The 13811-nt window shown below is 53.2% G+C and overlaps 1 protein-coding gene across 37 annotated transcripts in view; it reads left to right on the forward strand.

Moving 5' to 3' along the window:
* Positions 1-13041, forward strand: part of RIMS1 (regulating synaptic membrane exocytosis 1) — a 286098-nt gene extending 273057 nt beyond the window's left edge. For all 37 annotated transcript variants that reach the window (XM_068168690.1, XM_068168691.1, XM_068168698.1 and 34 more), the window contains 5 exons: positions 5940-6081; positions 7011-7123; positions 9020-9121; positions 9636-9775; positions 10621-13041. In XM_068168690.1, the coding sequence (XP_068024791.1) occupies positions 5940-6081; positions 7011-7123; positions 9020-9121; positions 9636-9775; positions 10621-10839 (716 nt within the window). In that variant the 3' untranslated portion in view covers positions 10840-13041. The remainder of the gene's footprint in view (positions 1-5939; positions 6082-7010; positions 7124-9019; positions 9122-9635; positions 9776-10620) is intronic.
* The last annotated feature ends 770 nt before the right edge of the window (positions 13042-13811 follow it).

Raw genomic sequence — 13811 nt, forward strand, 5'->3', positions numbered from 1 at the left:
CTCTGCAGTGTTCTCCTGAGCCAGTCACTGATGTCCCACACCACACACCCAGGTGCTGCACGTGCCAAGGAGCTTCTGGTTTTTGGTGCTAGCCACCAAGCTGCTCTGGGGTGTGCTTGTGGGCAGTGCTGGCTGAAGGCCTCTCTCCACACAGGACTGCATCAAGGTTGTCTCCTTCTGCCCTACAGAGCCCTCTAACACTGTCCTGTTGACTAAGTCACCAAGCCTATGTCCTTGCATTCTCTTCTGGGTCCCCTAATTTGTGCTGTGGTGCCACAGGGTGAAAGCTTTACTCCAGAGGTGATGGCACAGCCCCTCCTGATAGTTCAGACTTCCTGTGATGGAGCCAGTGAAAAATGTAGGAATGGCCTCCAGGCCACACATGGCCTGTGCAGTAGTGATGCCCTCTGCAGCCATGCCTTGGTTAAGGGCCATTTTGAGCCATCTAGCCTGGCACTGTCTTCTCTGACCTGGATGCCTTCGGAAACTTAAAGCCAGCCTTGAGGCCACTAGGCCACCTTAATGCTACAGATCCTACCCCTGACCCTTTACCCTTCATGCAGGCCTCTTGGCAATAGCCTTGCTCCTGGCTGCTTTGCCTGCAGGTGAGTAGGAAGTGCAGAAACCAAGGAGACACCAACTGGCATTGATAGTGGTACCAATGTCAGACAGTGCAGACCAACAGCTTGGGCTCTGCTTTGCATTGGTGCTGGCTACAAATCCCAGACAGTGCAAACCAACAGCTTGGGCTCTGCTCTGCATTGGTGCTGGCTGCAAATCTCACACAGTGCAGACCAACAGCTTGGGCTCTGCTCTGCATTGATGCTGGCTACAAATCCCAGACAGTGCAGACCAACAGCTTGGGCTCTGCTCTGCATTGGTGCTGGCTGCAAATCTCACACAGTGCAGACCAACAGCTTGGGCTCTGCTCTGCATTGGTGCTGGCTGCAAATCTCAGACAGTGCAGACCAACAGCTTGGGCTCTGCTCTGCATTGATGCTGGCTACAAATCCCAGACAGTGCAGACCAACAGCTTGGGCTCTGCTCTGCATTGATGCTGGCTGCAAATCTCAGAGCAAACTAACAGCTTGGGCTCTGCTCTGCATTGGTGCTGGCTGCAAATCTCAGAGCAAACCAACAGCTTGGGCTCTGCTCTGCATTGGTGCTGGCTGCAAATCTCAGAGCAAACCAACAGCTTGGGCTCTGCCCTGCATTGGTGCTGGCTACAAATCTCAGAGCAAACCAACAGCTTGGGCTCTGCTCTGCATTGGTGCTGGCTACAAATCTCAGACAGTGCAGACCAACAGCTTGGGCTCTGCTCTGCATTGGTGCTGGCCACAAATCTCAGACAGTGCAGACCAACAGCTTGGGCTCTGCTCTGCATTGGTGCTGGCTGCAAATCTCAGAGCAAACCAACAGCTTGGGCTCTGCTCTGCATTGATGCTGGCTGCAAATCTCAGAGCAAACCAACAGCTTGGGCTCTGCCCTGCATTGGTGCTGGCTGCGAATCTCAGAGCAAACCAACAGCTTGGGCTCTGCCCTGCATTGGTGCTGGCTGCAAATCTCAGAGCAAACCAACAGCTTGGGCTCTGCTCTGCATTGGTGCTGGCTGCAAATCTCAGAGCAAACCAACAGCTTGGGCTCTGCCCTGCACTGATGCTGGCTACAAAGCTCAGACAGTGCAGACCAACAGCTTGGGCTCTGCTCTTCATCACCAATTAGATCAGGGTCTCCATTAGTTTACTTTTGTGTGAGGCAACCCAAACCAAGGGCCAGTTTCTTGCTGCACCAAGGACTCAGTGCAGGCTGAGTTTGCAGTAGGTGCACTGAAACAGCACTGCATGCACTCAGGGCAAGTTAGCAGCAGTGCTGCAGCAAGGCTGTGGATGAACTGCAAGATGCTTCCAAGCTCTGTGTGTTCTGTAGCTGCAGCTGGCTGCTTTCTGATCCTTTGACACCAGCTATTAAAGCTGCAAAGGGATTCATCACAGTTGCTGTGTGACAGGTTTTGCCTGTAGCTGGTGCCTGTTACAGGCTGTTTACAAGCAATTCCAGCACATCAATCTGAGTTTCCTCATGCAGAGAGCCTGACACAAGCAGACAGAAGCACACAGGCCATTCTGGAGTAAATTTTGCCCCTAGATGGTATTCAGTGTAGAGAGAGTTTATCTTCAGTCTGTACAATGCATATAGTGTAATCTGCACAGGGCAGGCAAAGAGCTGCAACCTGCCAGAAAACTGAATGATGCACATATGAGAATACTGAATTATACATATTACACTGAGAAAATTCAGGAGGAGGACCAAGAATTCTCCACCAGATATCCAGGCAAGAGCAGAAAAGCTTCTCAACAGACCCCAGCACAGATACTGAACTTCAGTGGTTTATGAACTTGTTCCACACAAAGACAGCAATCCAAAGAGACACTCAGAGCTGCTAGGTTGAAAACCGTGCAAGGTGGGAATGGGAGTTTAGAAAGAACCACAGCAGCAAGAGCAGCACCAGCAAGATGGTCCAGAGAAGGGCCACCAGAATGAGAGAGCACTGGCAGCCCTGCCAGGAGAGGAAGGGCTGAGAGAGCTTGAGAAGGGAAGCCTTAGGGCAGACCTCAGCACCATGGAGCAGTGCATAGAGGGTGGCTGCCAGGAGCATGGAGACTCCCTTTTTGCCAGGAGTCCTATGGGAAAGACAAGGGGCAGTGGGCACAAGTTACTGCTGGGGAGATTCCCATTGGACTCCAGAAGGAAATGCTTCCCCATGGGAACAGTCAGAGACTGGAATCACCTCCCAAGGGCAGCAGTGAATTCCCCTGCACTGCTCAGGTTTGAGACTCAGCTTGCCAGGGTGCTGAGCCAGCTCAGTCCAACTCCACTCTTGCCTGGAAAGGTTGGACCAGATGGTCCTTGGGGTCCCTTCCCACCTGGCACTCTGTGCTTGTGTGAAGCTAAACTGTTCACAGCAGTTTCATGCTGTAAGTGGAATGAAAAGAATTAAATCTATCTCTCCATGCCTGAGCAAGGTGAGAACTTCCAGAACCTCTGCAACATGGCTCTTAGCTCCTGCTCAAGGGCAAAAGCCGTTCCCTTGATGCCATAAAACTCTTGGGGGCATTTAGCTTCTGCCTTGGGTTCCTTTCATCTTGTACTCCTGAATGTACTGCAGAGGATTAAGACTGAGGTGATGAAATGAAATATGCAGGAGGGTTCTGCTTTCTCCCAAGGAAATGTGGGTGGTAGTCACACGAGGAGCCAAAAGAATCTTGCTTGAATCTTCAACTTGAACGGAAGATGTGGATGAGGGAAGAAAAGAAATGGAACCAAACACTGTGAGAGAGCAGAGACTTGGAAACCCTCAGGGAAAGGCAGTCTCTGGTTGGTAGCACAGCAAGAGAAGGCTGTGAAGCTGCTTAAGGCCATGCATGAGGATTGCTACTTCATGGCCCAGGCTCTTTGAATCTGTGGAGCAGAGCAGCACGTTCCAGCAGCAGCATGGAGGTTATCTATGACAATGGCTCCTTCAAGAGAACCAAGCACCACTTGCTGCTCTCCATCTCTGCTGTGGCTCAAAGCTAAACCACTCACTGCTGCCATTTAGCCAATGGTTATTTCTCACAGTGATTATTTCTATGGCTGTCTCCTTTGTGACACTTCCCAACAGCCTGGCTCTGGTCCCTACCCTTCAGCACCCACTGTGTTGTCCAGGTGGTCCAGAGCAAAGTCTCCTTCCCAGTTTGTGCCAAGATCATGATGACCTTGCAGCTGCCTTTAGTGTCTCACCAATCCCATTTCAATATCCATGTCCTGAGGCATGGATACTCACAGGCAGTCCCTTCAGCTGCCCACATTCCAGCCTCTACCATATTACATCCTTCCTGCCATGCTCCCTGACCTGGCTGGCTCCAGAAAAGAAGGCATGGGAGAAACCACACAATCCTACCTGTGCTGTAGGAGCAATGGCAACAGAGGTGCTCCAGACAGGTCCCAGCAAGACAGAGAGACACAGAGCAATGTGGGTAGCAAATGTGTAGCTACTGAAAAGGTGAGAATTATTCCTTGCTGTAGGGCTCTGTGGCTGGGGGTTGTGCCCTGAGAGGCCTTTGGATTCATTTTGGGTGCTCAGCTCACCTTTTGGTGCTGATATGCTGGAGGCACCACCTCATTTTCAAGACAGAGCTCAAGTCCAGAATGCAGCAAATACCTTGCAGAGCCACCTGCCCTGCCTAGGAGTGGAGCCTGGCCTCTTGCTGTACCCTGCCTAGCCTGCCCTACCCCTTCTTTAGCAGCAGAACCAGGAGCTGGGGGCAGTTTCACTGGTCCACAGCAAAACCTCAGAGCTGTTGGCCTCAGAAGGGGGTGAAGGACATGTGGAAGTAGCTGATTGCTTTCACTGAGGGGTATTTGTTTCTCTGCTTCTGGGAGACAATGGATAACAAGCCCTGGTCCAGAAGGCTTAAGAGGAGACCACTCCTGCTGTGGTGATGTCTGCTCTGGGGCCAGTCTCTGAACTCTCTCTTTTTCCCTTTGCCCACATTTGCTCTCTCTGGGAGCTCCAAAGAGATTACTGTGCCAGCTCAGGGGCAGAGGGGGCTGGTCTGTGGTGTGATTTCTCCTTGCCCTCCAGCAGCTCTGCAGACCCAAAGAGCAAGGGCCAGCTGCCCCCCACCACACATTTAAACACGCTGAGCAGCGGGCAGCCTGTGCTGGGGCCTCCCAAGGCATCACTTCTGTGTGAAGCCTCAAACATCGATGATGTCCATGGGAAAGAGGAAGGTGGAACATTTTATAGAGCGATTCAGTCTCCACAGCAGGTGAAGGTGGAACAGACATTTGCTTTTTCAGACTGTGAAAGGGCAGCACAGGCACTGCAGCAAGCAAAGGAAGGAGCACTGAGGGGAAGGGGCAGATGCTGGACAGTGCTTTTGCATGCACTTGCCTGGAACCTCTTCAGCTCCATCAGTTCCTGACAGAAAGGAATGTTCCCTCTGGGTGGTACTGAAGGCAGAAGAGCAAGAGCCAGGGCTTTGTGCCAACAGAGGGTTTCAGTTAAAGGTCTTTGAGAACAGTTATCATCATCTAGCAGCAGAACTCAGTGGAGACTGGCACCTTGAACTCATAACCATCCCTCTAAAGGACTGGAAGCTCTTCCTCCTCAAAGGCCACCGTGAAACATTCCAGGTGGAACTCAGATGGCCTTGTGAAGAATGGGTGCTGGCAGTTTTTGTGCCAATGGATCAAGGCAGTGTGAGGAGAACTACATCGCCCTGCGGTGTTCCACCCCCAGCCTGCACTGCAAAGCCATCACCTCCCAGGCACATTCTCCAAGAGTCTGTTCTGCTCTACCTGCTGAGCCCAGGAGCTGTGATCTGCTTAGCTGAAAGAGTCTCTGTGGTGAAAAGTAGGATTTTGCAGAGCAAGAGCAGATCATTACGATTTTGAATGCTAAGTGTTGTGGTACCTAACATTTTTCTGTGGCATGCCTGAAGGATTCCACACACACCACACCCCCTGTATCTATACAGGTGTCTCCATCTCTGGTGACATTCCAAACCCACCTGGTTATGTTCTTGTGTGAATTGTTTAGGTGAAACTGCCTTGGCAGGGGGGTTTGCCTCGAAGATCTCCAGAGCTCCCTCCCAGCCCCTAATGCTCTGTGATTCTGTGACTCCTTCCTAGTCACCCAGCCTTACTGGGCATGGCTAGCAGACACTGTCACAGCCCTCCTCGCTACAGAGCTTGTGTAGGAGCCACTCAGTTTCTAAGTCTGCCCTACCAAAGATCCTCAAGTTAAAGAGAAGCCATTGCTAGTTTCCAGCTGAAGAGGAGAGAATCCTTCTTGTTGCCTCATCACCGGCCGAGCCAGGTCACCGCCGCTGGAAAACTGCAAGGGAAGGCTTTGCTCTTAGTTGTCCTCACTGTTGCTTCTCTTTCTCTGCTTTCAGAGGCTGGCAGCAAGAAGCTGAAGAGCACGATCCAGAGGAGCACAGAGACGGGCATGGCAGCAGAGATGAGGAGTCGCATGGTGCGGCAGCCGAGTCGCGAGTCCACCGACGGCAGCATCAACAGCTACAGCTCCGAGGGCAAGTGAGTGGTGCCGGAGCAGCAGCAGAGGAGGAGTCTCTCGTCCTTGTGGGAACACCTGGGGTGTGCACACAGGTCCCAGCAGTGGCTGGAAGGGCGTGGTGCTGGGTACAGATTCTTCCTGGGGAAACAGTTGCCAAACTGAAGTATTTTAGGCACCTCACACAAGTTTCTTGACAACTGACCCTGAGAGAGGGCTTCTGAGGAACCCACATTCCCTGTCAGGCATTTTGTTCACCAGGAGACAACTGAATTCCAAACCAAACACACTTTGGGTGATGTTTGGATTAACTCAGAGTTAAACCTCAGGTGGTTGTGTGTAAATCCCTGTGACATGAAGCTCTCTTCTGTAACACTTCATGCAGAGAGTTTACTTTGGAGCTGGTCCAAGCCTCTCATTGAGGATTGTGAACCCAGGGTCCAGCTGCCCATCAGCTTCCAGCAGGCAGACAGCTGCAGAGAAGGGGCAGCTGGTTCTGTTCACTGCTGCCTGCCTCCCTGTGCAGGAAAGGAGAGCAAGGGCAGATGTGACACAGAAGTGTGCCCAGCCTCCTCACAGCTCTCACTGGCGCTCTGCAGAGAGCACTCCCTGCTGTGGGCACCAGAGAAGCCTTAGAACACAAGGGGGAAACAGGGGTAGGCAAATGCACCCTTACAGACCTGGGGGAAAATGAGAGGTTGGGGTTGCAGGGAATCACTGTGGCTGGCAAAGGCCTTTTCCTTGGCTCCCTTTGTTTGTGTGCTTACCACCTCAGCACAGCTGCTGCTGCACACGGGGCAAAGCATCAAGAACCAGGGGTACCCATGGCGGCTGTAAGGAGCTGTGATTGCACATCCCACGGTGCTCAGCCTCCTGTGGAGTAGTCCTTGTGGGTGAAATCCTGTAGGGCAACAGACATCAACTCTGTCCTTGTGCTCTTCTGTTGCTTCAGCTTAATATTCCCTGGCGTACGGCTGGGCGCCGACAGTCAGTTCAGCGACTTCCTGGACGGCCTGGGCCCCGCGCAGCTGGTGGGGCGGCAAACGCTGGCAACCCCGGCCATGGGTAAGAGCCATCTGCTCTCCTCTCTCCAATAATCAGCCACTTCACTAATCACTTTCATTAACTACACCAAATGGTTCTGTCAGTGATTTGCTCTGGGCTGGTTGCCGGCGCCTGAGTTTTCGACCCCTTTGTAGAACGAGGTAAGAGCCAGGATCGGTCAGGGAAGCCTTTAGCCTTCCAGGAGCCACCTGAGGCACAGATTTATCCTGTGAGGATGGCTCTGCCTCAGACCAGCAGTGTCAGCTTTAGCTGCAGGTGTGCAAGTCCACGCCACCTGGCTTTGTTGGTACGGACAGAAGGCTCCAGGTGTCTCCCATCTCTTTGTTTGAATCTTGTTTGCTGACAGAACATTTTCCCTGCGGATTACTTGAGGCCTGCCTAGAGTTTTACCTCTTAGAACTGCTTTACTGAGTAGAGGCTCCGGTTCTGACCCCCCAGAAGCACTCAGCCGTGGGTTTTAACAATTCCCAGCAGCCCTCCTGTGTGGTGTCCCCTCGCTGCTGATGCTCTGGAAACGCTTGAGCCTCGCTCCCCCTTCTGGTTCCCAGCTGCATGTTTGATTCGGGATTCGCGGCAGGGAGAGGTGCTCCCAACCACACACCCTGCAGGGCTGGGGCTTGGAGCTGGGCTGGGTTTGTTCAAGCAGTTGGTGCATAAAGAACAACCTCCCCTGCTGCTCTCTCACGCCCCCAGAAGCAAGGCCCAGCAAGTGCTCACACTGCTCTAACACTGTCAGACAAGCACAGGGACATCTCCTGCCCCAAGAGCTTCAAAATGCTCTTTCCATCTCTGGATCCCAGATTCTGGAGTTCCAGCCTTAGCTTTTTGTGTGCTTTCTCAGAGCTTCCCTGTCAAGCAGGCAGAGCCTCAGGTGTGCCATGGGTTTGTGTGTAGTCATTCATCTGCACAGAGCTGCCCCTTGGTCACTCTCAGTGACCTGCTGGCTTCCCACCAAGCTGCTTCCACAAGAGATGCAGCCACAGAGATGTGACACTTGGAGCAGCAGCCCTGGGGTGACCTCCCCTCTGTGTTCTTGGTCTGGATCAGAGCACTGCTTGGTCTCAGACTGAGCAGTGCCCTTGGTCTGCAGAAATGTCACTTGTGAGAGCTCAGGTGGGGCAAGTTTGACTCTTTAGCTGGAGGGGAATCAGCTTCTTCCTTGGACATGTTGCATCACTCCACTGGCACCAACAATGGCTGTGGAGAAATCTTGATTCAGCAGAGGGAGATCCTTCCCCCTGCACGTGGGAGGACTTTTGCAGAAAAAAACAAGAAGAAAAAGGAAGAAAGAGCTGTTCTGAGCTCCTGAGGTGCAGGGCTTCCTTCCCTGAGCCTGTGCTGGCTGTGGCTCTGCCTCTCACTGAGGGTCCAGTCAGGCCACTGTAGATACAGAAGAAGGGTTTGAGGTTGGCTTCTGCCAGCAGTTGTGCTTCCTGAGTCACCAGGCAAGGAACCTTCACACTGCCTGCTCCTGCATCACAGCCTGGAGGCAGAAACCTCCAGCAGAGGGGATTTCTGGACATGAGGTTGAGGTTTATGGCCACTGGCAGGGACTGGCACAACAGGGCAGCAATCCTAGGCAGGAAGCCTCCAGATAGTTCACCAGGGCAAAGCTGAAGGTGTGGTGGTTACAGCACAGTGCTGCTGTAAAGGTGCTGGCTCTGTGGGTCAGAAATCCTGAGCTCTGCTACAAACCCTGCACAAGGAGAGGACACCCTGCTGCCTGGGCATGTCTCTCCTAGTCCTGGCTTAGGGATGGAGGGGCTAAAGGGGTCAGGAGGAGAGGTGACGTGTGCCCGGTATCAAAGTGGTCTTTCTGTTTCTCGTTCTCCTACGCTGTCTCCTGGGCCATACTGCTTCTCTGTCATGTCTCTGTCTCTTTCTTTTCCCTCCCAGGTGACATCCAGATTGGGATGGTAGATAAAAAGGGCCAGTTAGAAGTAGAAGTCATTAGAGCCCGTGGCCTCACACAAAAACCTGGCTCCAAATCTACCCCAGGTAAGGAAAATGCAGACAATGTGTGACCAGAAAACAAGACTATGATGAACTGGGGGCTGGAGACCCCTGGAACACCTTCTTAGCTGTCACTGCCTCTGTACTTGATTGCTTTGCCTTTCAACAAGGAACATGTGCGTGGATGTGGCCTTGCTACCTTGCCCACTTCTTAGCACCTTCACCTGCCAGTTGCATGCCACCTCCAGGGAAGGATTTCCAGCAACTCAGCTTCCACTTGCACAGGAGGAAACACTCCTCTATGGTGAGGCTGCTGGAGCCCTGGAGCAGGCTACCCAGAGAGGTTGTGGAGTCTCCTCTGGAGCCTTTCCAGCCTCACCTGGATGTGTTCCTGCGTGGCCTGCCCTGGGTGACCCTGCTTTGGCAGGGGGGTTGGGCTGGATGAGCCCCTGGCATTCTGTGACTCTGTGATTGTCTGAAGGCACCTGTCCTGCAGCTCAGATGCGCAGTGCAGAGGTTCTCAGGCCCCAGCATGAGCTGTTTGCTGTTCTGCTTGCAGCTCCCTATGTCAAAGTGTACTTGCTGGAGAACGGAGCGTGCATAGCGAAGAAGAAGACCAGGATTGCACGGAAGACCCTTGATCCCTTGTACCAACAGACCCTGGTCTTTGATGAGAGCCCACAGGGGAAAGTCCTGCAGGTCAGTGGCTTCTTCATGCTGTTGGAGGCTGTCATCTGGAGAAGCACTTGCACGTTCCCTTGGGTTTAAGCACTCTCCAGAAAGCCATTCCCACTCAGGAGGCATTTCATTTGATAGATCCCAGCCAGGCTGCCCTGCTGGCTTTGGACCTGCACAGGGTCTGCCTGCATCTGGAGCCCTCAACACAGGAAGGACCTGGAGCTGCTGGAGTGGGTCCAGAGGAGGCCACAAAGATGATCAGAGGGCTTGAGAACCTCCCCTGTGAGGACAGGCTGGGAGAGTTGGGGCTGTTCAGCCTGGAGAAGGGAAGGCTCTGGGGAGACCTTAGAGCAGCCTGCCGGTGTCTGAAAGGGACCTGCAGGAAGGCTGGGGAGGGACTGTTGAGAAGGGCTTGGAGTGATAGGATGAGAGGCAGTGGTGTGAAACTGGAGCAGGGCAGAGTTAGGTTGGACACCAGGAAGAAGTTCTTTACAATGAGAGTGGCGAGACGCTGGGACCGGCTGCCCAGGGCAGTGGTGGAAGCCTCATCCCTAGAGACATTAAAGGTCAAACTTGATGGATCCCTGAGCAGCCTGGTGTTGCTGTAGATGCCCCTGCACAGTGCAGGGGGGGGCAGGACAAGGTGACTTTCAAGGGTCCCTTCCAACCTGGGGCACCCTTTGATGCTGTGATTAAACATTTCTCTCCTCTTGCCTCTACTTCTGTCCTGCCATTAGGTTTTCCCACAGGAGGGGACAATTACTCACTCCTAAGAGCGACATTACCCTTGCTCTGCCCCCAGGAGCAGCAGTGAGCCTCAGCCTGGGCTGGGGGCGACACTGAACCTGCCTTTTGTGTCCTTCCAGGTAATAGTGTGGGGAGACTACGGCCGAATGGACCACAAATGCTTCATGGGGGTTGCCCAGATCCTTCTGGAGGAGCTGGATCTGTCCAGTGTGGTAATAGGCTGGTATAAGCTGTTCCCTCCTTCATCACTAGTGGATCCCACCCTGACTCCCCTGACTCGCAGGGCTTCCCAGTCGTCTCTGGAGAGTTCCACTGGGCCTCCCTGCATTAGGTCCTAGTGGCAGATGCCGCCTGACGAACACCGCCCGGGACACCGCTCAGAGCCAGATAGTTACATGATGACAAAGCCACCACTGTTGGAGAGAGACAATCACCTCTGGTTTTGCTTGTAGTAGTTACCCAAACCCACATCTGTCTGCCGAGAGACGGCTTCGACGGGCAGAGCAAAGGTTTGTCACACACAGCCAGTCCCTTAGCAGCTCTCACCGATGCTTATCATCATCCAAACATCAAAGAGAGGGGGAGAGAGAGAGACCTTTAGATTCCACCTGAGTCAGAGATGACCCAAACTGGGAGCTCTCCCTCTGTTAGCAGTGTTGTATTCCTCACACTCTGGCGGCGCCCTCCAGCAGTGTTACCTTCCTGGTCTTCTCAGCAGGGTTTTTTCCTCCACTTGTCACTTCCACAGGTTTGGTTTGGTTTGGGTTTTGTTGTTGCCATGCGATCCTGCTGGTTTTGTAGAAGTCCTCGCAGTGCTAACAGAGACCCTTCCTTTCCTCTGAACCAAACTCCAAAGGGCTGAAGCAAATCTCTGTCAGCAGCGTTCCAAGTGTTCGACAGCCGCAGTTACGGCCCCGAGCCGGCTCAAATCCTTCCTCACTTCTGGGGCTTCCGAGGCTCTCGCGCAGGAACCCAGAACAAAGAACCAAGCTGAGGCATACCCTTGAGAAACAGAACACATAACCATCACAGTGCCACCTTTGGGTTTTCCTCCTGTGTAAACAAAACAAGCAGATCTGTTTGCATTCTCTAGAAGAACTTTTACGTTGGTGATGTTTTGCATGGAAGAATTCTGCAGCTCCTGCGGGGGGCTGGTTCTCAAAGCAGCTTTAGCCTTCATTTCTTGATGCTGGGATGCGTTAGCGGCAATGCAAATGTTCCCCTCCTAGCGAGCGGAGAGGAGACCTCTACATTCCTGTGTACAGATGTGTACGTGCCCTCCCACGAGGCTGACCAGGAATAGGTTGAGCAGAGGACACTTTCAGCCGTGCCCGGGCCGCACCCTGCCCTGCCCCGGGCGGAGCGCGGGACGAGCTGCTCAGCGCTGCGCTGGAGGCTCCGGCTGAGCCCTTCTGCACTTAACTGATGATGTTTTTAATCGAGGTTTTCGTTTACATTTCTTTGAGACCGATGCAAGCACAAGGCTTGGTTTTTTAACGCCAGATAGCTCACTTTTTTGGAGAAAAAAACCCACAAAAAACAAAACAAAAAGCCACCAACCCACCCCCGGCCCCAGGGGCGGTTTCGATTTGCTTTGTGTGCGTCCGAGTTCCTCTCGGCCTCGAGAATGAATCCCTTGTGATGCTCTCTCCCTGTGCGAGCCACCGCGGGGGGCTGCCGCTGCCTCGAGATGTTCCCCGCCCCCAGCCCCCGCCCCCAGCCCCCTCCCTTCCTTCTCCAGGCCGCGGGGGTGTTTGTGATCACAGGAACGGAGCAGCATGACTCGGAACTGCTCAGAGCTGCATGCACCTTTTGTAGAAAAACCAACCAAAACCACAAAAAAACCACAAAAAGCAAGGGAGAGAACAACAAAGAAGAGACACCCAAACAGCAACACTGAAGAGATGAAGCCCAAGGCAGTGTCCTGCTGTATGTTAGCTCCACATAGGCCAGCTTGTATGTTGCATGTAGCTGTACAGTTTGCTCGTGACGACTCTGCTGAAGTAACCAAGAAACCGAAGCCATCCGTTTGTCGCCGATAGACATTTGGCAGGTTTTGGCCAGGCTGGGGTCTGCTGAGTCTGGTGCTAAATGTCTAGAGATGGACTGTATTTTTTACCCTCATGGGAAAACGTGATGTAGTACGGACCAAATCCCTTCTACTGCTAACTCTTGTGGTGTAGACCCCCCCGCGGGGCTGTAACACACCCTAGAAGCTGTGTGCACACTAGGTTTGAGCCCATAGACTACTGCCTGCACCAAGGGAACTATTTATTATTACTCCACACGTGGGAACCCCTCTGCCCAGCTTTCCACGGGGCACAGATTGGTTACTGCTCGACCTGCTGAGCAGGAAGAACTCAAGCATTGGTGCACTACTACTAGATCCCGTTCTGTCTTAGTGGCCAAGAACCAACTAGGTATAATTGGATAGTATCTTTCTATTTGGACCACTTGTCTTAACACCTTCCCCTGTGCTTTTCAATGAACTTCCAACTCATCTTATGTAAACATGTTTAATAAAATTTCCTTTCCATGTCCAGCGTGGTACTCGTGCTCTCTGTACACCCTGAGGCTCCCCTGAGGCTCTGCTGGCTGGCTGCAGGGCTGGGTGAAGTGTGCCAAGAGCCCCTATTACAAGGAGCCCTGGAGCCTCTATTGCAAGAGGGATCTGGAGGGGCTGGAAGGTGTCCAGAGCAGGGCCAGGAGGATGAGCAGAGGGCTGGAGCTGCTCTGCTGTGAGGACAGACTGAAGGAGTTGGGGCTGTTCAGTCTGCAAAAGAGAAGGCTCCCAGGTGACCTCATTGTGGCCTTCCAGGATCTGAAGGGGGCTACAGGAAGGCTGGGGAGGGACTGCTCAGGATCTCAGGGAGTGATAGGACTGGGGGGAATGGAATGAAGCTGGAGGTGGGGAGATTGAGGCTGGAGGGGAGGAGGAGGTTCTTCCCCATGAGAGTGGTGAAGCCCTGGAATGGGTTGTCCAGGGAGGTGGTTGGGGCCCTGTCCCTGGAGGTGTTTGCACCCAGGCTGGCTGAGGCTGTGGCCAGGCTGATCTAGTGTGGGGTGTCCCTGCCCATGGCAGGGGGGTTGGGACTGGCTGGTCCTTGTGGTCCCTTCCAGCCCTGACTGATACTGTGATGCTATGATACTATGTGGTTAAGCTACTGGGAAAAATGCAAACCACAAACAAAGAAACAAAAAACCAAACCAACAATGAAAGCCTGATTGAAGATGGTAACTCTCTGAACAAAAGGCAAGGGACAGTTCTGCTTTGGTCTGCTGGGGGTGAACCAAGCACAGAATTTGCTGT

Source organism: Melanerpes formicivorus, unplaced genomic scaffold, assembly GCF_026170545.1.
Source record: "Melanerpes formicivorus ecotype bairdi unplaced genomic scaffold, bMelFor1.0.p_v2 SCAF_155, whole genome shotgun sequence".
In the NCBI taxonomy this organism is placed as follows: Eukaryota; Metazoa; Chordata; class Aves; order Piciformes; family Picidae; genus Melanerpes; species Melanerpes formicivorus.